The 26,536-nt window shown below is 58.4% G+C and overlaps 8 protein-coding genes across 8 annotated transcripts; all 8 read left to right on the forward strand.

Moving 5' to 3' along the window:
• Positions 1 to 1,165: 1,165 nt before the first annotated feature.
• LMXM_33_3430 (cleavage and polyadenylation specificity factor,putative) lies at positions 1,166 to 3,436 on the forward strand (the record flags this gene model as incomplete). Its single annotated transcript, XM_003878850.1, has 1 exon — positions 1,166 to 3,436. The coding sequence occupies one exon, from the start codon at positions 1,166 to 1,168 to the stop codon at positions 3,434 to 3,436; it is 2,271 nt and encodes a 756-aa protein (XP_003878899.1).
• Positions 3,437 to 7,011: 3,575 nt separating this feature from the next.
• On the forward strand, positions 7,012 to 8,925 carry LMXM_33_3440 (DNA topoisomerase IB, large subunit; the record flags this gene model as incomplete). The annotated part of the gene is made up of 1 exon (XM_003878851.1): positions 7,012 to 8,925. One exon carries the CDS (start codon positions 7,012 to 7,014, stop codon positions 8,923 to 8,925), a length of 1,914 nt encoding a protein of 637 aa, XP_003878900.1.
• A 1,664-nt stretch (positions 8,926 to 10,589) lies between these two features.
• LMXM_33_3450 (conserved hypothetical protein) lies at positions 10,590 to 14,219 on the forward strand (the record flags this gene model as incomplete). The annotated part of the gene is made up of 1 exon (XM_003878852.1): positions 10,590 to 14,219. The coding sequence occupies one exon, from the start codon at positions 10,590 to 10,592 to the stop codon at positions 14,217 to 14,219; it is 3,630 nt and encodes a 1,209-aa protein (XP_003878901.1).
• A 606-nt stretch (positions 14,220 to 14,825) lies between these two features.
• Positions 14,826 to 16,253, forward strand: LMXM_33_3460 (conserved hypothetical protein; the record flags this gene model as incomplete). Its single annotated transcript, XM_003878853.1, has 1 exon — positions 14,826 to 16,253. The coding sequence occupies one exon, from the start codon at positions 14,826 to 14,828 to the stop codon at positions 16,251 to 16,253; it is 1,428 nt and encodes a 475-aa protein (XP_003878902.1).
• A 1,132-nt stretch (positions 16,254 to 17,385) lies between these two features.
• On the forward strand, positions 17,386 to 18,462 carry LMXM_33_3470 (conserved hypothetical protein; the record flags this gene model as incomplete). The annotated part of the gene is made up of 1 exon (XM_003878854.1): positions 17,386 to 18,462. One exon carries the CDS (start codon positions 17,386 to 17,388, stop codon positions 18,460 to 18,462), a length of 1,077 nt encoding a protein of 358 aa, XP_003878903.1.
• Positions 18,463 to 20,731: 2,269 nt separating this feature from the next.
• Positions 20,732 to 21,445, forward strand: LMXM_33_3480 (conserved hypothetical protein; the record flags this gene model as incomplete). Its single annotated transcript, XM_003878855.1, has 1 exon — positions 20,732 to 21,445. The coding sequence occupies one exon, from the start codon at positions 20,732 to 20,734 to the stop codon at positions 21,443 to 21,445; it is 714 nt and encodes a 237-aa protein (XP_003878904.1).
• Positions 21,446 to 22,181: 736 nt separating this feature from the next.
• Positions 22,182 to 23,459, forward strand: LMXM_33_3490 (conserved hypothetical protein; the record flags this gene model as incomplete). The annotated part of the gene is made up of 1 exon (XM_003878856.1): positions 22,182 to 23,459. One exon carries the CDS (start codon positions 22,182 to 22,184, stop codon positions 23,457 to 23,459), a length of 1,278 nt encoding a protein of 425 aa, XP_003878905.1.
• Positions 23,460 to 24,196: 737 nt separating this feature from the next.
• On the forward strand, positions 24,197 to 25,576 carry LMXM_33_3500 (putative ruvb-like 1 DNA helicase; the record flags this gene model as incomplete). The annotated part of the gene is made up of 1 exon (XM_003878857.1): positions 24,197 to 25,576. The coding sequence occupies one exon, from the start codon at positions 24,197 to 24,199 to the stop codon at positions 25,574 to 25,576; it is 1,380 nt and encodes a 459-aa protein (XP_003878906.1).
• Between the last annotated feature and the right edge of the window lie 960 nt (positions 25,577 to 26,536).

Below are 26,536 nucleotides of genomic sequence, written 5' to 3' on the forward strand. Positions count from 1 at the left end.
CTTTGCGCGCGCGTGACGTGTCGTTGCACTTAACCTGGCATTCATTTAACGGGATGGCATGGTGCATTCCGGAAGGGCGCGAGTATGCTGATGCGTCAGCCACTCGCAGAGGGGGTCTTATGGAGCGGGCAGCCTGAAAAGAAAAGGAAAAGAGATGTGTGCACCGGGCTCGCTGAGTTGCACCTGCGCTGCAGCCGTCGATGGGTAGCGTGAACGAGTCAGATAAGGCCGGTGGTCCCAACACGAGGTGGGGCTGCTCCTCCCCTTGTCTATCTCGTCGCAATGCGTGCACATCACTATGCATGTGTGTACGTGTGTCCGTGGTCGGACACGGCTTTCGTTTTGTACATGGCTGCTGTGCGATGCGGCAGTGGCGTTTCCTCACGGCAACGGCTCATTCTCAGCCTACGCACTGCCTCCGCTGCCCCTCCCTCGCTCTCGATTCTCTCTCTCCTCTCGCTCGCTTTGGCCCTTTTTTTCACGTTCTCCCCTCCTGCTCTCGCCGCTGCACTACGCGTTCTTCTCACTCTTGGCTCATGAGAGAGTGTACGAGAGTGACGACGGTGCTGCCCTTGTCTGCGCAAGCACACACAGCGACACGCCCTGCCTCCCGCTGCGTCGATCCCACTCCTCTCCGATCCCATCTCTCCTTCTGCAACGGGCACGCGTTTGACGTGTGTTGGCCCCTCACTCTTTCTTCGTTAGCTAAACCCTGTCGCCTCCGAATACGTCGCCCAACGGCGCACTCACTCACCTCCCCGCGCACACGCCCACACTCCTCCTCCTCCAGTGTGTCTCAGTGGTTTCTCTTTCTCTCCCCTTCTTTCGTTCGCTTTTGGGCCTGTCCGACATCTACGCTAGCCCTTCTACCCACCCCCTCCACCGGCGGTGCATTGCTGGTCGTAGAAACCACCACCACCCGTCACTCGCGTCTCTATCGCTTACCCTCTTTGCGGCTAGATACAACTCCCGCGTCAATACGTGCGTCTTGTCCATCTCAACACCTCCACTGTGTATGTTTTTCGGGGCTCGTTTACCTTCTCTTTTTCCTCTGAATAAATCGGGAGTGCCGACGCATCCCTGCCCCACCGCCGCCGTGACACCGTGTTCCACGCACGCATAGGCATACGTACGCGCAGTCACGAGCACAAAAAGTGGGCGGAAAATGGCGGCGCCGTTTCTGCCCGAGGCGGAGAGCTCCGCTGCGCCAGCGGCCCTCCGCTCCAACGCACCGGACGAGGTGGAGGTGCTGCCTATTGGCAGTGGTGGCGAGGTGGGCCGCTCGTGTGTCGTGGTGCGATACAAGGGCCGCGGCGTCATGCTTGACTGCGGCAACCACCCGGCCAAAAGTGGTCTTGACTCCCTGCCCTTCTTTGACAGCATCAAGTGCGACGAGATCGATGTGGTGCTCATCACGCACTTCCACCTAGACCACTGCGGAGCACTGCCGTACTTCTGCAATCAGACGTCCTTCAAGGGCCGCATCTTCATGACCAGCGCCACCAAGGCCTTCTACAAGATGGTCATGAACGACTTCCTGCGCATCGGCGCCGGGGCCAGCGACCTTGTCACGAGCGAGTGGCTGCAGAGCACGATCGATCGCATTGAGACCGTCGAGTACCACGAAGAAGTCACCGTGAACGGCATCTCCTTCCAGCCGTTCAACGCCGGCCACGTGCTTGGGGCAGCCATGTTCATGGTCGACATCGCCGGCATGCGTGCCCTGTACACAGGCGACTTTTCCCGAGTGCCGGACCGCCACCTGCTGGGGGCAGAGGTGCCGCCGTACTCACCAGACATTCTGATTGCGGAGAGTACAAACGGCATCCGCGAGCTCGAGTCCCGCGAGGAGCGCGAGCAACTCTTCACGGGCAGTGTACACGAAGTCGTACGCCGCGGCGGTCGGTGTCTGGTGCCCGTCTTTGCCCTAGGCCGCGCGCAGGAGCTGCTCCTCATTCTCGAGGAGTTCTGGGATGCGCATAAGGAGCTGCAGAACATCCCCATCTACTACGCCTCATCGCTGGCCCAGCGATGCATGAAACTCTACCAAACCTTCGTCAGCGCCATGAACGATCGTGTGAAGCAGCAACATGCCAATCACCACAACCCCTTCGTCTTCAAGTACATCCACTCGCTCATGGACACAAAGTCCTTCGAGGACAACGGCCCCTGCGTGGTGCTGGCCTCCCCCGGTATGCTTCAGTCGGGCATCTCGCTGGAGTTGTTTGAGCGTTGGTGCGGCGACCGGCGCAACGGCATCATCATGGCCGGCTACTGCGTTGACGGCACCATTGCAAAGGATGTGCTCGCGAAGCCGAAGGAGGTGACGAAGCCGGACGGCAAAGTGCTACCGTTGCGCATGAGCACCATCGAGGCCGTCTCCTTCTCCGCCCACTCGGACGGTCGGCAGACGCGCGACTTCATTCAAAACCTTACCAAGGTGAAGCACACAATCCTTGTGCACGGCAACCCGGGTGCCATGGGGCAGCTCAAGAACAAGCTCCTTCAGGACTTCCGGGACCGCAACATGTCCGTCTACACGACCATGAACCAAGAGTCGATCCGTATTCCGTTCGTGCAGGAGCGCACCGCGAAGGTGATGGGCAAGCTGGCGAACATGAGCCTGCAGGAGGGCGAGTTTGTGAGCGGCGTGATGCTCGTGTCCGGTCAGCACCAGTACAGCATCGTCCACCCCGACGACGTCCCGGTGTTCACCGATTTGAGCGTGAACCGCATTCAGCAGGCCATGGTCCTTCCTCTGCCGCGTCACCGCTCGCCGCTGGAGGTATTGCAGGTGCTCCAGCGGTACTTTGCGCAGAGCAAACTGTTCGAGGAGGTGGTGCCGCGCCAGTCCAGCCACGAGGAAGCGGCAGAGGCCCATCAGGCCGCCGCGGAGCGCGGTGAGGCTCGCGACCCCGACTCGACGCTGCTGTTCGTCTCCAAAGATGTCACCGTCGATGTGCAGAAGAGCTCGCAGGCGCAGACGACGCTCACCATCACGTGGTACAGCAGCCACTACAACGACCTCCTCGCTGATGTCACGTGCATCGCACTCGCCAAGCTTGCCGAGGAGCCGCATGAGGCGGAGGGTGAGGACGTGCTTGTGCCTGCCGACGTCTCCGGTCAGGACCGTATCTTCCGTGTCAAGTGCTTCCACTACATGATCTCGCAGTTCTATCCGTCCGTCAAGACGAACTTGTCGTCGGGTAGCTGCAGCGTCAGCCTTGCAGATGGCCAGGTAGCAAACATCGTGGACTGCATCGAGGTCTACTTGGAGCGCAGTGCTGGCAAGAAGGACGTCGACTACGACGCGCCAGAGGTTCAGAAGCTGAAGCAGATTCTGAAGCGCATCTACCTGACCCTGTTCCCCATTCCAGCGGACAACGGCTGGTGCGACTGCGGCATGATTCACGGCGAAGAACCCGTGGCGGAGTAACGGTAGAGTCGCTGCCCGCCACCCTCTTCTCCCTCTCACCGTCCTTATCGCGGTTTTTCCCCGGCGCCGCACCGTTGCTGCTCGTTGCTCCCCAGCATGCCGATGAATGGACAAGCTTAGGAAGGCGTACGCATGAGAGACGCTCTATTATGGCCGCTTTCTTCCTTCTCTTTTGCTCGCCTCCGTCTCTCTCTTTTCAGAGGACAGGGAGGCGACACGTAACAGTGCGTCGTATTTTTTGGGGGTCCAGTGCACCCCCTTCCCCTTATCCCTCTGCCAAATGCTAAGCCGCTTCTGGTGGTGACAGGGCTAGACCCCTATACGACATGGAGAGGTCAGTGCGATGCATGGCTGCTGATGTCGGCGGCCAAGTCTTGGACGGCCCTACTTCGGAGCAGCCTGAGTCAGTGAACACATCTGCACCATCTATAGGATGGGCAGAGTGCCGCCGTGTCTCGAGAGGATCCCACCCTCGGTCCTCACACTGCCCACTGACGGGTGACCCTGAGAGCCACCCCGAGAGGGATGCACTAGGTGGCGCCCAGCATGATGGGGGAGGGGAGGAGGGCGGCAGTGAAACAACCTGCTCAGCGGATGGTAGGTGGAGTTTGAGGCAGGGGCCGTGCTCAAATGGCTGCATCGGCATTTCTGTGATGCATGGCGACCACTTCTTCGCACCATCGCGATGTGTCCCTATGGCAGGGGGTGAGGGGTGGGTAGAGTGGAGCTGAATTCATGCTGTATGACAGCGTGCTCAATACGTCCGAACACGGGGGGTGAACGACGGGGTTGCCACGCGAGTGTGTGCAATGATTCGTGCAGTGTGGGCATGGGGAGGTTGTTTCCTGTTGTCTTGGTTATTTGTTGAGCGCCAATAACGCGCCACCGTGCGCCTCCACGCAATGTCGGCGGTGATATGCTAAAATGCCTTGTGTGTTTCTGTGAAAGAAGAAAGAAGCACGCGTGTGAGGTATCTGCGGCGCGCATCAGGATGATGAATACGGGGCATGGTGACCGATTAAAACCCGAAGAGGTACTACGACAAGGCGGCCTACGCTGCATGGCATGTCGGCTGTCTCTCTCCGCCTCCTTCCTCTCTTCCGCCACCAGCCCGCACGCATGCGCACGGGAGCCGGCTTCGCCGCTGTAGAGGTGCTGTAGTTGCTTTTTTTTTCTCTGCTACAGTCGTGTTCAAATAGGGCCGAGGCGTGCCCGCTCACGCCTGACGCCTTTCTTGCTCCCAATACTGTGTGCGTCCCACATACCACAAGGTTTTTTTCTCTGGCCGTTGCTGTGGCCCTGCCCCAAGCGCCGGTCACGCGACCTGACTTTCTCGACTTCTCCCTCTCGCTTTCCGTTCACTCCTCGTCTTTAAATGAGCGGCCTCTCGGCCACCACCATCACCACTCGCAGAAATGGTCGTGCGCTTTCTAAGCGGAACGCTCGGTAGGCAGCGGCAGCCACCACACCAACAGCACAAGCTACAAAGCGGTACGGTGCTTCTTCTCGGTGGGCATTCATCCACATACATGCGCTTCAGAAAGTCACGGACGAGACTCGCACGCACGCGCAGCTGACCGTTCTCCTTCCTTTGTCTCTCCGTTCTGTAATAGAAAACGTACGGTTAAGCAACTTTGGAATTCCCACGAGTCTGTATCCCGCACTCGCCTTGGAGCTGTCTGCTCCACCTGCTACACGCTCTTCTCTCGTCATCACTCTCTCTCCCCTTCGCGCCACGTTACATGCCGGTGCGTGGCTGTGAGTGCGTTTCTCTTTGTTGTGTAGTGTCGACTTCCAATCCTGTGATGAACCATGCTTCTCCCTCTCTCCCTCATGAAGCTACCTCGCCACTCGTCAACGGTTTGGAGTAACGCTAGAAGTACGATGATGTATGTGATTGCGGCTCGCCTTCGGACATTTTTTTTCTTCTGCGAGGAAAGGGGTGCGGTGGGTGATACGTATGTGTATGCCATGGTGCGTCGGTGCGTGTCAATCTGTGCACCGGCCTATGCCGCCTTCTTTTTGGTGCTGACTCGCTGCCCCTTTGTCTCTCTCATCCGACTCCTGCTTTCCTCTGGACATGTCGTGCGTGAGAGAAACGACATGGCACTTGGGTGTCTGATTTGATGTGTGTGTGTACGTGTGCATGCGTGTTACATGGGGTCTGTATTTGATCTGCAACGGTTTACGTGGCGCGCACTATGCCTAGCGTGCAGCCACGAATATATCAAGCCTCCGGGAGTTTCCCTTGGTCTCCGGCTCTCTGCTATACAGTTCTGACTGGCGCCCGACACCCGCATAAGAGCGTGTAAAAGTTGCTTCGTTGGAATCACAGCGTGGCGCGTTTGCTCCGGTCTCTCTCTCTCGCTCTTTTTTTGATAGCCCTCGCGGCGGACTATCTGTTTATGTGGCCCCGACTCACCAACATGTAAAATCCCCCTTCTCGTGGCATGCCGTTTTCAGGAGGGGAGGCTATCCTGGGCATAGCCCTTCTAGCTCAGCACCATTGCTTGAAACCCCTGCAACCTTTGTCCTTTTTCCATCTACCTTTTCTGCATCACCACACACACACATAGATACATCACTTGCGGCATCACTGTTGCCCTCCACCCGTGCACCTGTCTTCTGAATTACCCTCTCACATCGTACCCCATCAGTCAGCAGTGCGCTCCCCCGCCAGCCTCCACTTCTTCACACCTGCAGCGGTACCAAGCTAAATCGGAACGAAAGGCGGTTCACAGTGATTTCGCGTCTCGAATCGTCCTCAGTGGGCCTTTTTGTTTTTGTGCGTGTGCTTGTCGCTCTCTCCCTCTACCGCGTTCCTGTGACTTGGATAGGAGTGGGGGGGCCGTATCCATCTCTCCTCACCCCGCCCCATCCCCGGTGTGTTGCCGGCGTTCTTTTCATTCCTGTTCTCTTTGGTGTTACTCCTCCGGTCGGCGTCGTCTTTTTTACGTGTTGTCGGCGCGTTGCTCGAACGAAGAAGCCAATAAAAAAAACCAACGTAGGAGAAACCAGTACGAAACGAAAAAGAGAAAAGGGGGACGCCCTCGCGTGTCTGCCGAGGTGACCGTCCGTGTTCCGTTGGTCTGTCGTCACATTTATTTTTTCCCCCTTGTCGTTTACTTATACCTCTTCCCCCCCCCCTTCCCCCTTACCCTAGACCCTTTACTCCCACAACAACATTTTTTTTGTGTGTGTTTCATTTATTTTTTTCTTCTTGGTGTGTGCGTGCGTGTGCGGGGGTGGGGGAACTTTCTTCTCGGGTCTGTGCCTGTGCCTGTGCCTCTGTGTGCGTCTGCAGAGCTGCGTCGTCGAGGTCGTTGTCAGTGCTCTCCTGGTCTTTTGTTTTCGTGTTTCGCCCTCCCTCTCTACCACCTTGTTTCGTTCCCATTGCAGACACGCACAAAGGTGGCAGGCGCTGCCTTCGTGATTGCTTCCTTTACTGCCCGCGAGCGTGTGCGTGTGTGTCTGTGTGTGTATCTCTTGCGCCATCTACTTATCCTTTCGTCCCACTGTCTCACCTGGGTACTCTTCGCCGTTTCTGTTGTCACCGTAACACCATCCGCAGCATCATGAAGGTGGAAAATAGCAAGATGGAGGTGAAGCGAGAGCAGAGCCACTCCAATGAGGATGATGAGAGCAACGAGGAGGACCTGAACTGGTGGGAGCAGGAGAACCTCCGTATCGCCATGAAGGGCGAGCGTCGCTGGGAGACGCTGGCCCACAATGGCGTCCTTTTTCCGCCCGAGTACGAGCCCCATGGCATCCCCATCTTGTACGATGGACGCGAGTTCAAGATGACGCCGGAGGAAGAAGAGGTGGCGACAATGTTCGCCGTGATGAAGGAGCACGACTACTACCGCATGGAGGTGTTCCGGCGCAACTTCTTCGAAAGCTGGCGCGAGATTCTGGACAAGCGCCAGCACCCCATCCGTCGCCTGGAGCTCTGCGACTTCGAGCCCATCTATCAGTGGCACCTCGTCCAGCGGGAAAAGAAGCTCAACCGGACGAAAGAAGAGAAGAAGGCCATCAAGGAGAAGCAGGACGCGGAGGCAGAGCCGTACCGCTACTGCGTCTGGGACGGACGTCGCGAGCAGGTGGCGAATTTCCGCGTTGAGCCGCCGGGCCTGTTCCGCGGACGCGGCAAGCACCCGCTGATGGGCAAGCTGAAGGTGCGCGTGCAGCCGGAGGACATTACAATCAATATTGGCGAGACGGCCGAGGCGCCGGTGCCGCCTGCGGGACACAAATGGGCTGCTGTGCAGCACGACCACACCGTGACGTGGCTTGCCATGTGGCGCGACAGCGTGGCTGGAAACATGAAGTACGTCATGCTCGCCCCGTCTTCCAGTGTCAAGGGACAGTCCGACATGGTGAAGTTCGAGAAGGCGCGCAAGCTCAAGGACAAAGTGGATGACATTCGCGCATCCTACATGGAGGATTTCAAGTCGAATGATGTGCACGTGGCGCAGCGGGCCGTGGCCATGTACTTTATTGACCGTCTCGCCCTCCGCGTTGGTAATGAGAAGGGCGAGGACGAGGCGGATACGGTGGGTTGCTGCTCGCTGCGTGTGGAGCACATCCAGCTCATGCCGGACAACATCGTGCGGTTCGATTTCCTGGGCAAGGACTCGATCCGTTACCAGAACGATGTGGCGGTGCTGCCGGAGGTGTACGCGCTACTGCAGCGTTTCACTCGTCGTAAGTCGCCGGACATGGACATCTTTGACCAGCTCAACCCCACGCAGCTGAATGACCACCTCAAGGCCTTCATGGACGGCCTCTCTGCCAAGGTGTTCCGTACCTACAATGCCTCCATCACCCTCGATCGGTGGTTCAAAGAAAAGCCGGTCGACCCCAAATGGTCCATCGCGGACAAGCTGGCCTACTTCAACAAAGCGAACACCGAGGTGGCCATTCTGTGCAACCATCAGAAGTCCGTCTCGAAGAACTTCAAGCTGCAGATGATGCAGCTGACCACCAAGTCCGAGTACACCCGCAAGACGATTGGACTTCTCGAGAAGGCGGAGGTGACCGCCAAGAAGAAGTCGGTCGAGGAGGCCGCGAGGGAGTTTCTGGAGGAGCAGGACCGCATGCAGCGCGAGTGGCTCGAGAGCTACGGCACGGAGGAGCAGAAGAAGGAGTTCGAGGAGATCGTGGAAAAGCGTACGGCGCCGCGCGTGAGATCTGGGAAGAAGAAATCCTCGTCGGGCACCAAGAAGGCCAAGTCCGCATCTGGCAAGAAGAGGGCCGCCAGGAAGAAGAAGTCTGCCAAGAAGAGTGGAAAGGCTTCGAGCAAGAAGGCAGCAAGCAAGTCCTCCAAGAAGGCATCGAAGAAGTCGAAGGAGGAGGACGAGGACGAGGATGACGTGCCGCTCATGAGCATGGCAGTCAAGACGAAGAAGACGGCTGGCGTCAAGCGGCAGCGCGCCGACAAGGGGGTCAGTGACGACGACGATGTACCCCTTGCAGCCCTGAAGGTGTAGGTACGAATACTGCACCGCGTAAGAGAGGAAAAAGGGAGCGAAGGAATATGCCCCCACTCGCCAACGCCGAGGGATGTGTGCTATGCTGCGATGAGTGTGTTGCATTTCGGTGTCTATTTATTTTCGTGTGTGCATAACGTCGTCGATGCTCTCAGCGGTTTACTTCCGTGTGCACATTCACGAGACGACTCTGTTCGTCTGTCGGTGTCGGAGTGCGTATGGTTGTGGTGTGGGTGGTCCTCTGGATCCTCATGCGTTTGTGTTTGTTGTGTGTGTGTGTAGAGGTGAGTCTTCTGGAGTTGACCCCCCCCCGTACCCTGCCCCTTTCCCGGCCTTTAGTCCCCTCTCCCTCGTATGTTCTCGTGCACACGCCCTTGTGTGTTCGGGCGGTCCTTAACCGCTAGAGTTCGAACTCGGTTGTCGCGGGTACTGCAGGTTGTGTATGTATGTGTGCGTGTACGTGTGTGTATGTGCTTGCTAGTGCGTGCGTGGGTCGCCCAGTCTCTTGTTCGCTTTCACCAGTCACTGCTCATGGAAAAGTGGGCGAAGCGAAAGTGAAGCATGGCATGTAGAGATGCCCTCTTGTAGACGCACGCGTTGCCTGGTTGGTGTGGTTGCGAACCGTTGCACGGATGGCGGCTCTGAATGTTCACCGTTTTTTTTTCTTCGCGTGGGTGGGGGGAGGGGGGGAAGCCTCGCATGCGTCTCTGTGTATCTATAAGTGTCTCCATTTGTTCTCCCCCATCACTGTTCGGCGTTTTGCTGTTGTCTATGTGAGCACGGCGTATACCTGTGTGCGCCCACCTCTTTTCTTCCTCCTCAATGTCACCGCTGCCACGATGCGAGGGCGTGTCGCGGAGAAGAGCGGGAGAGGGCCGATGTCGACCATCTCAATAGAGCAAGGCGAGCGAAGGGCAAAGTCATACACGTTCTCTAGGGCCGCTACTCTGCGTCACCGTGTACATGGCCAGGAGGAGTACCTGAACACGTTGGTGGGCAAGACATCCACCGCGGCGCTACCTAGAACACGTGGCTGCCAGGGAGGCGGATATGGCGAGTGGGAAGCCGAAGCCTTGACACTCCGAGCCTGCCAGCTCCTCATGTTTCGTTTGCGAACGCCCATCATGCCTCTCCTCCCCTCCCACTTCCTTCCGTCGTCTTGACATCTCTGCGAATTCCTTCGCCCACTCTTGACGTTGCAGCCCGGTGAATGAGTCCACCCTGGTGTGGCACCGGCGCTGCTATCCAAGGCACGAAAGACCGCGGGGCCATACACACACACACGCAAACCTGGTCAGACAAGCGCGCCACCGCAGAGCCGCTTTACCGGGCTGCCGTCTTCGTGTGTGGTGGTGGTTTGCTTTCTGTATGTGTGTGGGGGTGGGTAGGGGTGTGCTGCTCGTGCCACTTCTTACTTTCCTCACGTTGACGCTCATAGAAACGGTGGTGGTGGCCAGAACTGCAGAGTACCACTGCACTCCCGCGCCTCCTCACATAGAGACAGACAGGAAACGGCACTGCCAACGTGGCGAGGTAGTTTTGCGAGCTGCAGTCGCGCTTCCACCGCCCCTCTCGCAGTTCGCCGCCGTTTTTCGGGTGGTGGTGTTGCCCCACGTTGTTGTTTGTTCCCCTCTTCCGTTGCGGCTGTTGGTGTGGCGGTGTCCATGTCGACTGTGACACTGTCCTCCGCCGTGCGGGCGAACCCGCGCCTCGTTAGCTCGTCGTTGGAGAAGATGACCTGCAACGCACAGGGGATCACCGTGGTGGACATCTACCCCTCTGTGTTGTCGGCCCTGGCCGCGAAGGGTGCACCTGTAAGCGTCGCCGAGAGTGCTCGCGTCTTTGTGCAGGCCGCCCGGTGTAGCCGTCGCGCGCAGCTACTGAGCACAGAGGGCGACGGGGACCGTGTCCAGGATAGGCAGGCCACCTCCCCTGGCCCTGCCGTCACCGCTGGCGTGGGCAGCAGCAACTCGCCGGTCGGGAAAAAGAAATCGGCAGCCAACGAGGACTCCTACTTGAATTGCTTCAATGTGGGCATTGCCATGAGCCTGCACACGGTGCTGCTCTCGCGCAACCGCATCTCGAACTTGCTCGGCATAGTGCAGTTCAGGCACTGCGTGTGTCTGTCACTTCTGGGAAACCGCATTCGCACCATCGAGGATTGCGAGCCACTCGCCATGCTGCCTGATTTGCAATATCTTTCCCTGGAGTACAACCCGGTTACACGGCTACCGCACTACCGCGCGCATCTGCTGCGAATCTGCTCGTGGCCGCAAGAGTTGTCCCCCAGCACCTGCCGTCTGCGCAAACTAGACAGCGCCGCTGTCACCACGGCGGAGTTGAAACATGCCATGTTGTGCCTTTTGCGGGAGTCGGCGTTGATGCCGGAGCTGCTCTACCGCATGCAGCTCCTCGCATTTCTGGTGGACATCGAAAACCGACAGCGTCTGCACCGCGAACTGCGTCTGCGGGGTCACGTCTTGCATGACTTGGGCGAACATGCAAGTATGGAGCTGTTGCTGGAGCGAGGGGTGGCGCACGCGCTGTCTCGGGTCGGAGTTGCAGGGGCGGCGCACATGGCTCGCCGGCTTGTGCGCGATCATCGTCTCCTGGGCACAACCTCGACTTCTCCCAGTGCGCACAGCAGTGCGCAGCCGGCCCGAGCACAGGCACCACGCACGCACACGCACACAAGCGTCACAGAGGAGAAAGGCGTGTGTGAGGCCGTAGACGAGAAAAGCGGCAGGGCACCCGACGTCACGACCACCAGGGCCACCAACTTCGCATCTGACACAATGGACCCGAGCGAAATTGCGAGCGTCAGCACCGTCTCCTCCTGCTCACTGTTGTCGAGCACCTCATCCGGTGGCGCGAGTGTGCTGCAGTCGCTGTCGCACCTGCTTGCAAGCAAGGAGCTGGACTGGAGTCGGAGGTCCTTGCGCCGTGCCGACGCCACGGAGGCGGCTGACACGTGTAAAACTTGGTCGAAGGACGCGTTCCGGCAGACGATCGTCTCTCTTGATGTCCGCCTGTGCACACTGCTCCTGCGCATCGCGAGCGTTGCGGGGCAGACGCTGACGTCCCATGATGTCGGCTGCCTTTGCGAGGTGTGGCTGCACGCCGTCTCGCATTGCACGCCACCGGAGGCGGCAGAGGTTAATGTGACGGGACCACGGCGACTGGTTGTCGAGTTCGGCACCGCAGCGGCGGGGCGCAAGAGTACCAAGAGAAGAGGTGCTGTGGCGGGCCTGGTAGCAATGAAACCACGGGAAGCCAGCCCTGGCACAGCAGTCACCAGTCGCATACCAATGGACACGGCTGCACAGGTGGAGACGAGCATCAAGGACGCTCTTGAAAAGGAGTCGCAGTGTCTCTCTAGCACCTCATCGTCACCGCCGCAGCTGGAGCACCGCGACGCGGAGGACATGACGATGGACTGCACAAAGATATCCATGACGTCGCTTTCCTCGGACGCCGCACTGCTGCCTCGGGATGCGGTTCCGCTGCCCACCACTCGCTCTCGAACAGAGCCGACGCAGCTATCGATGCGGAGCCGTGAGACCACGGGAAGCACGGGCGCAAGTGCTGCACTTCACGCTATCGCGCAAGACTCGGCATCTTCGATGACATCCGCTTGCGCCACGTCTATTCACGCATTTGAGGCGCTCGCACGCGGACGTTTCAAGCGACGCGTTTTTCAGCAGTGGTGCTCGGCGCTGCGACATCGCTGGCAAACACGCATCGTGGCGGCCTACATTCGCGAAAAGGTCAGCGACGGCGCCGCTGCGAACATTCGGAGTCCATCCTGGGGTGGCCTTCTTACCCAGGTGACCTACGTTGAGCGCAAGCGCGGCTTCTTCACTGTTTGGCGGCGGCGAGCGCAGCTACACCGCGACCGCCGCACTCGGCGGCTCCGTAGAATATGGCACCTGTGGCGCCAGAAAGCGGCAACATCGTTCATCCTTCGTGTGCGGTGCGAGCAGACATCCGCGCTGGTCGCGCAGCACATGCGGGACGTGGCGTTTCGCACATGGAAGTCCAAGGCGGAAAAGAGGGCAAGCGAGCGGTGCACGGCGGCTCAGCGCCGCATCTTTGCAGAGGGGCCGCTCAGTACAGACACCGTTCTCGCACTAGCATCCCCCACACCTGTGATGGTGCATCTGGCCGCCCGCACACCGTCACCGCGCATTACGGTGCTGCGCCGCACCCTGGCAGACGCACTAACGCCTCGCAGAGAAACCTGCACCACAGTAGTGGAAGCACCATCCGTCACCTCGGGGCTTGATGAGGTTCTCTCGGACACACCTGCAGCAGTGGCAGAAAGCCCGGTCATCATGTCTGTTTGGCGTCACGTGGCGACCCTCGAAAGGCGCGCATCCCCACCGCACGCTTCGGCGTCTGTGATCCATAAAGAAATGCCACACGACTGCTGTGCGCGCAGCTCCTCAGATGACGAGGCGGGGCTTTCCGCTGTGGGAGCGTCACCAAGTTGTGCGGTCAGTGTCGCGAGCGGTACCGCCACGCCGTTCGCCGGGGCTACCTCCCCGGAGTGGGTGCAGCAGCCACAACCGCTCTGCGACGCCGCGAGGTCCCGAGCACTGTTCAGTGGCCCCAGCGGTGAGCTTTCGCCGCCGCCTGCAATGCGCATACTTTTCTCGCCCGAGCCTAGGGCCCAAAGCGCTGGGCTGAATCGATGCAACCACACCATCGACGCCGCCACAGTGCAGCCGCGGCCTTTGCAGCCGTCTTCAGCGCCGCTCCCACTCGCACGGGCACACGCTAGGCCATCCGCAGTTGTGCTGGGGCCTTCAGTAAAGTCGACCTCTTACAGATTCTATGGCTCTTCAAGGCCAAGCCGTCTTCCGTCCACCACCGCTGCCCGTCGAGCGATTGTGCAGTCATCGTCTACGACCGAGGTGGCAGCCGCACCGGGCGACGTGGACTGGCCGTACCCTGCTGCCGATGTCGAGGCGTTGGTGCAGCGGGCGAAGCAACTGGAGATCGATCGTGACTACCTCATAGAAACTCTGCGGAGCCTTCATCTCTCTCAGCAGAAGCACTGCACACAGGAAAGACCGCAGCAACCGCATGCAGCCTCCAGAGCAGATTCTGTATTGCTGCCCTCCCCGGCGCCGCCGGCGCCATCCTTCACTGTTGCCGAGCAACTGGAAGGGCGGTGCGCCTCTCTGGAGGAGGAGGTGCATCGACTGGAGAAGTTTGTGGCTGCGCTACAAGACGAGCGACACCAGCTTCTGGATAATATGAAGCGTAGTATGTTCCGTTACAGAACGTAAAGCGCAACTTCGATACGAAACTCCGAAGAGGTTAGAAGCAACAGAATTGAGGGCAATGCCGTCTGCGCACAGCTGCGGGATAGGGTGTGCGGCCGCACACGGCCTCAGTGCTCGACGGCATATTTTGTCCTTGTCTGTTTTACGTTCACCTTAGCCTCGTCTCTCTCGCCCCCTTCTCCTATTTGAAAGATGCAGCATGTGCCGTCATGTTGGCGGGAGAAGTGTGTTTGGCGATGGCGGGTGGAACGGGGCTGCGGCCGCCGTGATCGCACGCATTTCGGCGGAAGGTTCCTAACCAGCTCAAAACGGGAAACAAAACAACAAATATAAAAACGAAGGAAAAAAATGGGGACGGCCTCGCCCCTCCCCCTTTGATGCGCAGCATCTTTCGTTGTTTTCTGTTCAGCGATGTCGCTCTCTCTCCTCTCCTCTCCTCTCCTCTTCTCTCTCTCACGCACCGCTCACACATACATACACACACGTCCGTCCGTGCAACAAGGAGAAACAAAAAAACAGGTTGAAGAGGAGGATCGTGCGCAAACAGCGCTCGCAATCGTGAATTTTATGCGCTGTGTCAAGTGCGCGTAGGCGCAGTAGCGATAGATAATGTTTGGCGGTGGTGAGGAGTACTTCCAGGACCCCCCAGAGATCGATCGGGACACGCTCGGTCGCTACGCCACCTTCTGCGCTCGCCTACGCGCCGTTGAGAAGCCTGGCAAAAGGACCATCACCGAAGCCGCCACTCTGGCACGCGAAGTCGGCGACACCCTCCTTGACTATGAGCTCGTCGTCGGAACACTCTTCCGTCACATCAAGACGTGGACAGGGCAGAAACAACTCACCTGCTGGTATATACTTGACAAACTGTGTAAAGAGGACCGCGACAAGTACGGCTACACCGCCGGCAAGTACATTCTAGAGGTCGGACGAGACCACATCCCTTACGAGGATGCCGATCTCGCCGGCAAGTACGAGAGCCTCGTGGAGCACTGGGAGAATGTTTTTCCGCGCCATGTTGTCGATGCGCTGTGGATCGCCAAAAAGGAGCGCCTTTGGGCCGTCGACCACCCGGACGAGGTGAAGCAGCAGCAGCAGGCGGAAGAGGAGGAGTGGGCGCGCGAGGAAGAGGTAATGCAAGACGAGGACGGCCTCAACGACTTTGGTCAGCCGTGCATCGACTACCTGCAAGGACACTGCAGCTGGGGCAATAGCTGTCGTCTGTACCACCCTCCCGGCGAGGAGGGCTCTCTGCCAGCGGAGTGCCGGATGGGGGACTGGAAGTGCTCGGCATGCGGCGTCATCAATCGGCACTTTCGCCGTCGGTGCTCCAACTGCGTGCGTGAGAAGCCGCAGTACAAGAAAGGGCGCGTGCCGTCAGCAGAGGATAAGCTGCTCTGCACGCCAGACCCGGCAGTGACGGCAGCCTTTCATCAGCAGTTCGGCTACAACCCGTACGTGCCAGCGGAGGCGGTAGCGCACTTCAAGTTGCGCCTAGAGAATGTGTCGACGGAGGAGTACTGCAAGGAGCGCGCGGCAGCTTACCGCGTGCGCATTCTCGGCAAGGCTCCCACTAACCCCGTCGAGGAGCGTTGCAAGGCGACGAAGCATTTCCCCGACATCGACATGGAGCCAGACGAGGAGTACGAAGTGGGTGCGGACGGGCTCGTGGCGAAGCGGCAGCGCACCGAGAGCCTCGTGCCCGCGAGCGCCTCCCCAAATAGCGCTATCGCGCTTCTCGCGCAGCTCGTCATGGAACGTGGCGTTTTGGACCCCACCGTTCCGCAAATTTTCGGCGAGCTTTCCCGGTACATCCGCCAGGCTGCTGGCGACCCAACGATGGTGCTCAACGAGACTCAGGCGGAGGTGCTACTGTCTGCGTGCAAGCTGGGCTTCACCGCGTGGAATGCGAACAAAGGAGTCGTTCCTTCCGTCCCCACCTTCTTCAAGGCAGTTCGGCATAATGAAAGTAAGCTGGGGCTCTCCACTGAGCAGGCGGAGCAGCTGGAGGCCATGGCCAGCATGTTCTTGGCGTGAGAAACGCGAAGAAAAAAGAGGAGGTGCATTTTGTTTTTGTTTTTTTTTTGCGCAAGTCCCTTTTTTGCGCTTGCCTCGCGTCAAGTCGAGATTGCCCGCACACGCCACGACCCGGTTGAAGTCAGGCAGGAAGGTGAAAGAGGTGTGTGCGCGGGAGCGTCTCGCCCGCACGCCCTCGTGGCGTCGCTTTCTTGTTTCGTGTGTGTGTAGCAGTACTGTGTGCGGCACATGGAGGAATGTCAGTTGCCTGTTTGAGGTACGCTTATGAAAAAAGAAAGAAAAACGAAGAGACCAAGGCGGCGTGGCGGCACGCATGAATACTCTCGCATCTGCGCAGATGCATAGAGCGGTGCCATTTTCTTTCCTGTGTGCATATGGGTGTGTCGAGGGAGACGAGTCCGTATACCACTTTGCCGCTGTTGTTCGCCGACATTCATTGACTGTCCACAGCCCCCAGAAGGTACGAGTATGATCTCCTCGTCGCGGTTCAACTTTTTTTTGGCGAGCAATGACGGTCTTGTCTCCCTCTCCCTCTCTCTCTCCCGCCTCCTGTCTTTGGTTTCTGCCCCGCATGTCACCGTGTAGAGGAAGAAACCAGATAAAAAAGGGAAAAACTGGAAGGGCGCCGCTTGGCATCTACCCGGCAAACTATCGCCAGCATCACCACATCAGGTATCCATCTTATTCTGCTAACGAGATACATACACACACACATATACATACATGCGTATACACGTTCCTCAGTGGTCTCGTTGTTTTCCCCTCCCCTTTGCTCGGGCTCACCCACACCTCTGCACACAAACGAGCACGTCGAACGCACCTCCCGTGCAGTGTTGCTTCCACCCCGCCTCCTGTCTGTCACTCGAGTCTCACCCTCCTCCTTTTTCCGGCACACGACACAAAGCACGAACGCTTGGGCCAAAGGGTGCTGTGGGCATGGATCGCTGCCGCTGTAAGTCACGTCTTTTCTTTATTCGCACCATCGCACTCGCTGCAGGTCTCTCGCCCACGTAAAGTGAAGTCAGCCCGCTCTCTGCTCACTGCCGTCGTTGTCAGAGCCTCGTTGAACGCCTCATCAGTTTTCTGTGTTTTTGTTCGTCTCTCTCTCCCCCCTCGTTGTCTCGTGAGGCCAATGACCTCTGTAATCCTCGTGAGCCCCATCGCCTTCGGGCCAAATCCGAAGACAAAGGACAACGCCTTTATTCAGTCCATGCACGTCGGCAACGCGAAGGCCGACATGGATCGCTCGCAAGTCTGCGCGCTTGTCACAGAACTAGAGTCTTTCTTCAAGGTGAACTGCGGCATCCGAACCGTCATCGTTCACCAATCCCGCGAGCCGAAACTGTACCGGGTGCCGCTGGAGGAGCGCGGTGAGAGTGTCTGTCTCGCGGACAGCCTCTCCGTCCACAACGTCGTCGACAACAACGGCGTCATTCAGCGCCACCTCGTTGTCTTTTACCCAATGAACCCGCTCCGCCAAGGTGAGCTGGCTCCCAAGCAGCTCGTGAAACACATCACCAAGGCAGCCGAGGAGAACGCCGCGATCGAGTTGATTGATCTGCGGCCTTTCGAGGAGGAGGGCAAGTACCTGGAGGGGTCCGGCTCTCTTATCTTTTCGCCCGGCGGCAGGTACGTGTACATGGCCGTTTCTCAGCGTAGCCATCCCGATGTCTTGGAGGCGCTGTGCCGACCAGAGAACCTGAACATTCCTCCTCAAAATCGCTTTCTTCTGCGCTGCAAGAGCGCGGTACCGCACACGAACATGCTGGGGTGGTGCGGCACGGGTATCTGCGCCTGGGCCATCAGCAGCCTTGTCTTCGATGTGGAGGAGGAGGAGGTGGCCTTCTACGATCACCTCGCCGCCGCCTACTCCTGTGTCCTTGAACTAAGTGAGGCGGAGCTGAACAAGTTTGCGGCGAGTGCGCTGGAGGTGCCTGTGCAGCCACAGAGTGAGAGCGCAGGCAACGCGCACTACGTCTTGGTAATCTCAGAAACGGCCCTTGCGGGACTCACTTCCAAGAACCGTGAGCTGCTCATAGACTGGTACGGCGAAGAGAATGTGCACATCTTCTACGGTGAAGTCCTTGAGCGCCGCTGCGGTACCTCGCTGCCTTCCTGCATTGCCGCCTCCTACACACTGGGGTCTCGGCCGCCATTGCCATCGCAGCCGTCCACAATTGAGGTGCTGCGGCTCGGTACCGATAACTGAGGCGGCCCGGTGCTCTGATCGATGCACACGCCCCCCCCCCCACATCCCGTGACGCTCCACCGTGTTCTTTCTTTTCGTGCATGTGTTGGTCGTTTCCCTTTTCCCACGTATTACCACGTCCCTCTGTGCATTTTCTCGTAGCGTATCTGCGCCCACCCATCCCTTTCCCACACACACGCTCGCATGCACTCCACCCCCGCACCCTCCTCCTCCTCGTCTCTGTCTATACCGCTGGCATCTGGTACCGCGCGTCTGCTGCAGAAAAGCCTAGCTACGGTGATGAAGTGTGTGTGTGTGTGTTTGGGAGAGACGGATGATATTGGAAGTGGGCAAGACATCAGACGTGGGAGAGCACAGAATCCGCGGCGTGCAATGGGCTCTGAAGCCTCGTGGCGGGTCTTTTCGTATTATTTGACCTTCAAAGAAGAGAAATGGCGAAGCACAAAAATGCTGGTGCTCGGGAACGACTCAAAGTGACGGGCACCGCTGTGCGCCCCAGGATGGGTCGAACTTCTTTCCCGCCACACGCCGACGCACGAGCACGTTTCGGAATACCACGCGCCATAATTTGACGCCCGTGGCACCCTTGATGAAAGATAGCAATGAGGTATACAGGGACGCCGGACCGCGCCCTCTCTTAGCGGCGCCCGCAAATTCTTTGCCCTCACTGCACAAAACCTCTCATCTTCCGTTTTGAAGATGCGCTCAGTTGAGGTTTACGTGTTTGGTTTCGCATTTGCATGCCCCTGCTGTCCCGGTGTAGTGCACCGTATTCGTGCCGTGCGTGGCCACCTCGTTGCCGTCTTCTCCTCCCCCCTCCCTTTTACTGTTGCTTCTCCCAGCCTTTCGCGGTCCTGGGACGGGATTCACAGACAGTGGAGATGGAGGAGGGTGAGGAGAGGAACGGTTGGCTGTGTGGCGGTTCGTGTCACGGGGCGCACGTGTGGGTGGTCGTCCTCTTTTGTTTGTCTCCATCCCACAGGCGCACACACACACGCGAAAGACGGTACGGTCTGCCAGGGCGATAAAGCGAAAAACGGAAATGCACGGTTTGTGTGAAAAGGAAGAAAATGCGTCTCTCTGCTTGTGAATATACGGACGGTTGCTGGTAGCGGCACTCTCTCTCTCCCTCTTCTCTGTTGTGTGCATGAGCGTGCATGTTTGGGATGATTATCGTACTGCTGTGGTCACCAACTGCATATGCCTGGGTGCAGCATGGCACTCGCTTCTCGCTCCCCTCCCTTCCTCCCTCTTTATTTTTTTTGTCCCCTCTTTTCCGTCGTCTTGTGTCCGTATGCGGTCGTTCTCTCGATTCCTCTTTTCCGTATGATGTTTCCCCTCCCCCGTTCGCGTGGTCGTCTCGGAGAGGCAGCTTCCCACCCGACAGCGTCCCCCCCCCCACACACACACGTTCATCTCTTTTCTCCTTTTGTTCCCTTGGCTGTTCCGTAGATGCACAGGGGGAGGTCGAGTTTCCGCGCTGCACAATCAGCAACAACGGAAACAAAAAGAAACTCAAGTACAGTGGTGACTAGTGGCCAATCCCCCCCCCCTTCCTCCTCCTCCCACAAAAAAAAAAGATCGGACGCCGGGAAGGGAAAGGAATGGCACACGCAAGCCACCACCAGAGGGGGACGGGGTGCCTTCGTGTATGCCTGTGTACACCACTTCCTTAGTTGTTGTTTTTTGTTGGTTGGTAGCTCTGCCCTCGTACGCTCTTTGCTGGCCCTGTCTGTGTTTCGCCACCTTCATGGCGTCTTTTGCGCCTGCAGCGCTCTCGATAACAAGGAAAAGAGGAACAAGCACGAAGAAAACGTCGCGAAAGTGACGGGCTGCTGTGGTGGAGAGGACGGCACAGCCTCTCACTAGCAGGCGCTTCTTTCTGGGGGACACAAGTGAGAGTTGCCGGAGCCACTCGACCGGCTCCTGTTCGCTCGTGCCCTTCCGGGAACTGCTGTTTCGTCTCTAGCCGTGCAGCTGAAGGTGACGAGGGAGGGAATGGCAATGCGTACGAAGTTACCCCCGCCTCCTTTTCTGTGTGCGTGTGTGTTGGTGACGTCCTCTGCAAGGCAGCACTTCTCCCTTCCACGCTCTCTCCGCTTCCTCCGTCCCTCCCCTCAATCCTTTTCTGCAATGTGGTCACACAATAATGATTTTGATATATACACATCTATAGCAATACCGGCTTTCATAACACACTGCACACGAACGCGAGAGAACAGAAGCACAAATCACATCCCCGCCACCCATGCCCCTTTCCTCAAGAGCAATGTCTACACAAGAAGAGCCTCCAGAGCAGACCCGTTTGCTCCTGCGTCGCACGCTGAGCACTCGGTTTCCCCTTATCCTTGGTGAGATGCAGCTGCCCAATATGGGCCCTAGCCCGAACATTCCCTATGACGTACTGCTTCGCCGCTACGTCGATCTGCGCGATGCGGCCCGCGATCTGATCTCTGCCGACCTGAGGCAGTCGCTCAGCGTGCACGACACCTATCTGCGTCTCTGTCAAACCCATGACTACCCGCTGAACAATCACTACTTGGGGTACCTCACTCGATACGCCACGGTGCAAGCCGCCATTGCGAGCGGCTCGGCCCGAGATGTGGTGGACAAGGTTCGCCATCTCGACTTTCTCCCCACCTATGTTGGTAAGCTCATGTGGCTGCCCATCTTCGTTACCCTCTCCAACTGCGTTCTCCTTCACTCTTTGTCACTGTCAAGCCAACAGCTGGACAGTGATTTGATCCTTCTCCTCGCCCACAGCCTCCCTCCTCTCGTCCAACTTGCCTGCTTGGACGTATCTGGGAATCCGATCGGCTGCACCGGTCTGCAGGCTCTCATACGACTCGTGAAGTCCTCTCCCTCCTTGACGCAGTGCAACGTACACGGCGCTGCATCGATTGCACCTCTGACTAGGCGGCTCGAGGCCGCTTTGGCTCGCAATCAAGAACACACATCTCCGACAGCGGTGGCGAGCCAGTGATGGTGCCGGCAATGTTAGCAGCATGCGGGTGTACTTCCTGTACAGTATTTGCTCCTCTCACAAGACGCCCATGCGAGCAAGGGCCACAGTCTGTCAATGTGCTTGTATGTTGTGCTATCCTTTCCTTGATTGTGGACTGCCCTCGCACCCTCGCGACTAGTATGCCTTTTTTTTCTGTTCTTTCGTTTTCCGTGGAACTGGAACAACTGCGCCGTGGCATCGTGAAAGACATCAAAGACTGCACTACACACTACACACACACACGTAAAAGGTAAAAGCAGAGAATTTGGTATTCGGGCAGTCTACAGGACGCTCTTTCTATGCGGCGATGTACGCCCAGTGCACCCCGTCCATGGGCAGTATCGTTGATGCTGTGTGTGCGAGTGCGGGCGTGGTCGTCTGGCATACGATTCTGCTCTCCCCCTTTGTGTGTGTGCGTGTCTTGCATTGAGCAAGTGCATTGGCACGTTGTGTCGCCGGGTGAGTGTTCACGTTTACAGTCTCACACTTCTACACATATGCTGGTACCACGCCTTTCTCTTCGCGCTTTGCTCCTCCCATGACTCTCCCACATCCTCCGTTGACCTTGCGGCGCTGCGTGCGGGGTTATGGTGGCGCCTGAATCCCACTTCTCCTCCCTCTCTCTGCCGTTCGTTAGAGGCATCGAGTGCAGGTGCCGGCGCACTCGATAGCGCAAAGACACCACGCACAGACGCGCCTCCAGCGGGCAGGACTCATGCTCGCTCGTCTGACGTGCCCAACGCGTCGACTCGCCATCGCAGCGACCGGCAGCTCCGTCTCTCTGCGCCGTGCTCGTCTCGCAAGCGTCGCAGCAACGCTGGGTGCCCCGTCTTTTGCTAACGCAGCACTTGTCTCGCAACGATGGGCTAGCTCGGGTGGTATTGGCAGCAACGCCAGCACCGGAGACTCTAGCACGGGTACCGACGCAACTGCTGATCTGAGCGAGAAGGAGCTGATTGAGCTCAACAAGGAGGCCGCTGAGGCCTTCGAAAAGGGCGAGTTTTCCTCGGCCATCGAAGCATGGGAAAAGGTGGCACAGTCGAAGCAGCACACCCCAAACAGCCCCACCCTCATGAGCTGCCTCAACAACCTCGCTTGCGCGTACGGCGAGATGGGTGACAGCATACGAAAGCTGAAGCTACTGGAGAGATCCCGCGACCTGGTTCAGGCAGTGTACGGCACCGACCACCCGCAGTATGGCATGGTGTTGTACAACATGGCCTGCGCCAAGGAGGAGATGGGTCTCTATCCTGACATGAAGCAGTTGCTTGAACAGTCGCTCGCGCTGCATGAAAAACGTTTCAACCCACGGCATGCCAAGGTCGGTCGCGTTCTGCTGTTGCTCGCCGCCGCCCACGGCCATCTCGGCGAGCATGAGGCCCAGCTGCGTACCGCCGAGCGTGCGTACGAGATTGTGAAGCGTCACTGCGGCCCTGAACACGTCCAGACAACCATTGCAATGATGACTCTCGGTCGAGCCTACGGTGCGGCGGGGCAGGTAGAGCGACAGCTGCAGCTCGCACAGGCGGCCTACAGCATTCAAGAGAAGCGGCTTGGCCCAATGAGCCCCCAGCTGGCCATGACCCTGCTGGAGGTTGCCGACGCGCACAGGGCCAACGGCGATTTCTACAATCAGAAGGCGCTGCTCGAGCAGGCTGTGGAGCTGCAGCAGCGGGCCTTCGGGCAGCAGCACACCCACCTCATAGACACATACGTCGCACTCGGTGACGCCTGCGGGCAGCTGGAAAATCCGAAATTGCAAGCGCAGTACTACCTTGAGGCGCTCAAGATTGCACGCCAGCGCTTCCAAGGAAGGCACATTGCCATCGGCAAGGCTGCAGTGAACGCCGCCCGCGCGTACCTCTCTCATGGCAACAAGGCGAAGGCGCAAGCGTTGTTGGACGAGGCGCGGGCTATTGTGGAGCGCAACGTGAGCCCAGAGCACCCTCTCTCCAAGCTGCTGGACAAGGTCGCAAAGGAGGTGGCGCGGTAGTGGCACTGCACCTCTGGAATCCTTTGTGTGGGTGTGGGTGTGTGTTTGTGGCGAGGTGTGTTGGGGTGTTTCTTGCAAGTGAGGTGTCGTTGCTCCACCGCGCCGGGGCAGCGAGAAAAGGTGAGGGAGGCGGTGACGCATCGCTGGTGCGTCACAGTTTCCAGCTCTTTCTTTCTCTCCCTTTTCCTTTTGAACCGCGTCGTGCACGTGTGTGCCTCTTCACACCTTTGAGCGTAAGGCAGTGTAACGTAATGAGGTACCGCAAGAGGGAACAGAGCAAACAGCGCTGTCGGAGTTGTTGATCTTCGCCCAACCAGTTTGCGTCGTCATGGTCGCGTTTGACTGCTCTGACCTCGACTGTGAGGCCGAACGGCGCACATGCCGCAGAGCGAGTGGGCATGCGCGTCGATGTATGGCGTTCCTCACTCCCTCATGAGCATCGCTCTTGTTCAACCTCCCCCCCCCCCCACACACCCTCTCTCTCTCACACTTGTACCCCCATTTTTGCACACCGGTGACAGCAGTCCGACCCACATACGCGGCACACCTAATCCAGCAGCCAACCGATCTCTCCACATATTCTTTTTCGTCTTTTCTCCGAGAAAGGCGCTCGGCTGCACTTGTCGGTGTACCATTTGGTTCCTGCACGGACTCGTGACCTTGAGCCCCGTCTGGCGAACTCCACGCGTGCCCGACTTATTGTACGTCCACCGAATAATCGCGCTCTTCACGGCACGATGTCCGGCATCAAGATCGAGGAGGTCATCTCGACCACCAAGAAGGAGCGGGTGGCAGCGCACAGCCACGTGAAGGGGCTCGGCCTTAACCCGGATGGGACGACGAAGCATATCGCCGACGGTTTTGTCGGGCAGGAGAAGGCGCGCGAGGCAGCCGGCATTGCGGTGGAACTGATCCGCTCCAAGAAGATGGCCGGTCGGGCGCTACTGTTTGCGGGGCCGCCGGGCACCGGCAAGACGGCGCTCGCCCTCGGTATTGCCAAGGAGCTGGGGTCCAAGGTGCCCTTCTGCCCGATGGTCGGCAGCGAGGTGTACAGCGCGGAGGTGAAGAAGACGGAGGTTCTCATGGAGAACTTCCGCCGCGCCATCGGGCTGCGCATCAAGGAAAACAAAGAGGTGTACGAGGGAGAGGTGACTGAGCTGCGCGCCGAGGAGACGGACAACCCACTCGGCGGCTATGGCAAGTCCATCTCGCATGTCATCATCACCCTCAAGTCCCAGAAGGGGTCCAAGTTGCTGAAGCTGGATGCGGCCATCTACGAGAGCCTGGAGAAGGAGAAAGTGACCGTCGGTGACGTCATCTACATCGAGGCAAGCTCTGGCGCTGTGAAGCGGGTGGGCCGCAGCGATGCTTACATTGGTGACCACGACCTGGAGGCGGACGAGTACGTGCCAATCCCGAAGGGAGACGTGCACAAGAAGAAAGAGGTGATTCAGGACGTAACGCTACACGATCTCGACATGGCAAACGCTAAGCCTAGCCAGGGACAAGATGCCCTGTCCATTGTGAACAGCATGATGCGGCACAAAAAGACGGAGGTGACGGAAAAGTTGCGCCAAGAGATCAACAAGGTTGTGAACAAGTACATTGACCAGGGCGTCGCTGAGCTCGTGCCCGGCGTCCTCTTCATCGATGAAGTGCACATGCTGGATATTGAGTGCTTCACCTACCTCAACAAGGCGCTGGAGTCGACCCTCGCACCGGTCGTCATATTCGCCACCAACCGCGGCAGTTGCCGCATTCGCGGGACGGAGATTCGCGCGCCGCACGGGATGCCAACAGATTTGCTAGATCGTCTCCTCATCATTCGAACGATGAACTACGACGTGAGCGAAATTACGTCGATCGTGGAGATCCGTGCACATGTGGAGGGGGTGAAGATATCCGAGGCGGCTCTGACCAAGCTCGGCACCATCGGCGAGAACACGTCGCTGCGCTTCGTTGCGCAACTGCTGACGCCAGCGCTCATCATTGCCGAGACGAACGGCCGCGAGATGATCGAGGAGGAAGATGTGGATCTGGTGGCTGAACTCTTCAAGGACGGCAAGGCATCTGCCCGTCTGCTGCAGGACCACGCAGAGGAATACGTATACCAGTGAGGCAGCGTTCCAGAGAACAGTTGCCGAGGCGAGGCGACGTGGAGGGAGCTCATCGTTGCACGCATGCACCTCCCCCTCCTTCCCCATTTTCCTCTGGGCCGTCGTCGCAGAGCAGTGTACCGTTCCGTTGTGTTTTTTTTTGTTTGTTTTCGTTTCTTTTTTTGATGTGTGTGTGTCTGTGTCTGTGCACACGCCTGCGTCTGCCTACCGTCGCTCACCATTTCGCCGCCAACGACACGGACGGCGTACACCCCGTAAAGACAGAGCAGCACCCGGGTGATGAGGGAGTCGTTGGGAGGGTAGGCTATCCGATCCCCCCCACTCGTTGAGGGGGGAGGAGGGGTATCTTAGGTTTCCCTGTGTCTAACTAGAAGGACAAAGAGAACACAAGAAGCACTGGTTCATGTTACTCTCGGGTGTAAACGCGACATCATATGCACAGTCCACTGCGCTGGTGTCTCCCCCACCCACCCACTGACCCACTCCGCAGCGCCCTCCTTCCCCCGGGGCGTCACCTACCTGCTCTCTTATCAGGTTGGTGTGTACGATCAAGCAGAGTGATTATCGTCATGGAGGTGGCCATCACGTTCTGACCTCCTATCTCTCTGCAAGCGCTCTCCTCCCTGTACTTGCTTTGATTTCCTCAACTTCTCTCTCTTTCCATGTGGTGGTGTCTTCGCTCACACACGCCCTCGCTCGACGTCCAAAACGTGCATGTGCACCGCGTTGCCGCCTACTCCCCAGCTTCCCTCCCCCTGCCAATCCGCTCCTCACCGATCGTTTAGCTGAGTGCGAACCTGTTCGGCGTCCGCATTGGCAGTGGTGCTGCAGTAGACGATGGAGGAGGGAAGGGGCTCCACTGAAAACAAATAACCAGCCGTGTGGATGAAGCAGTGTTGCAACTGTTGATGCACAACGTATACTTGCGCCTATCATCCACGTCGACCCACGCGGGAGTGC

This window comes from Leishmania mexicana, chromosome 33 (assembly GCF_000234665.1).
Source record: "Leishmania mexicana MHOM/GT/2001/U1103 complete genome, chromosome 33".
In the NCBI taxonomy this organism is placed as follows: Eukaryota; Euglenozoa; class Kinetoplastea; order Trypanosomatida; family Trypanosomatidae; genus Leishmania; species Leishmania mexicana.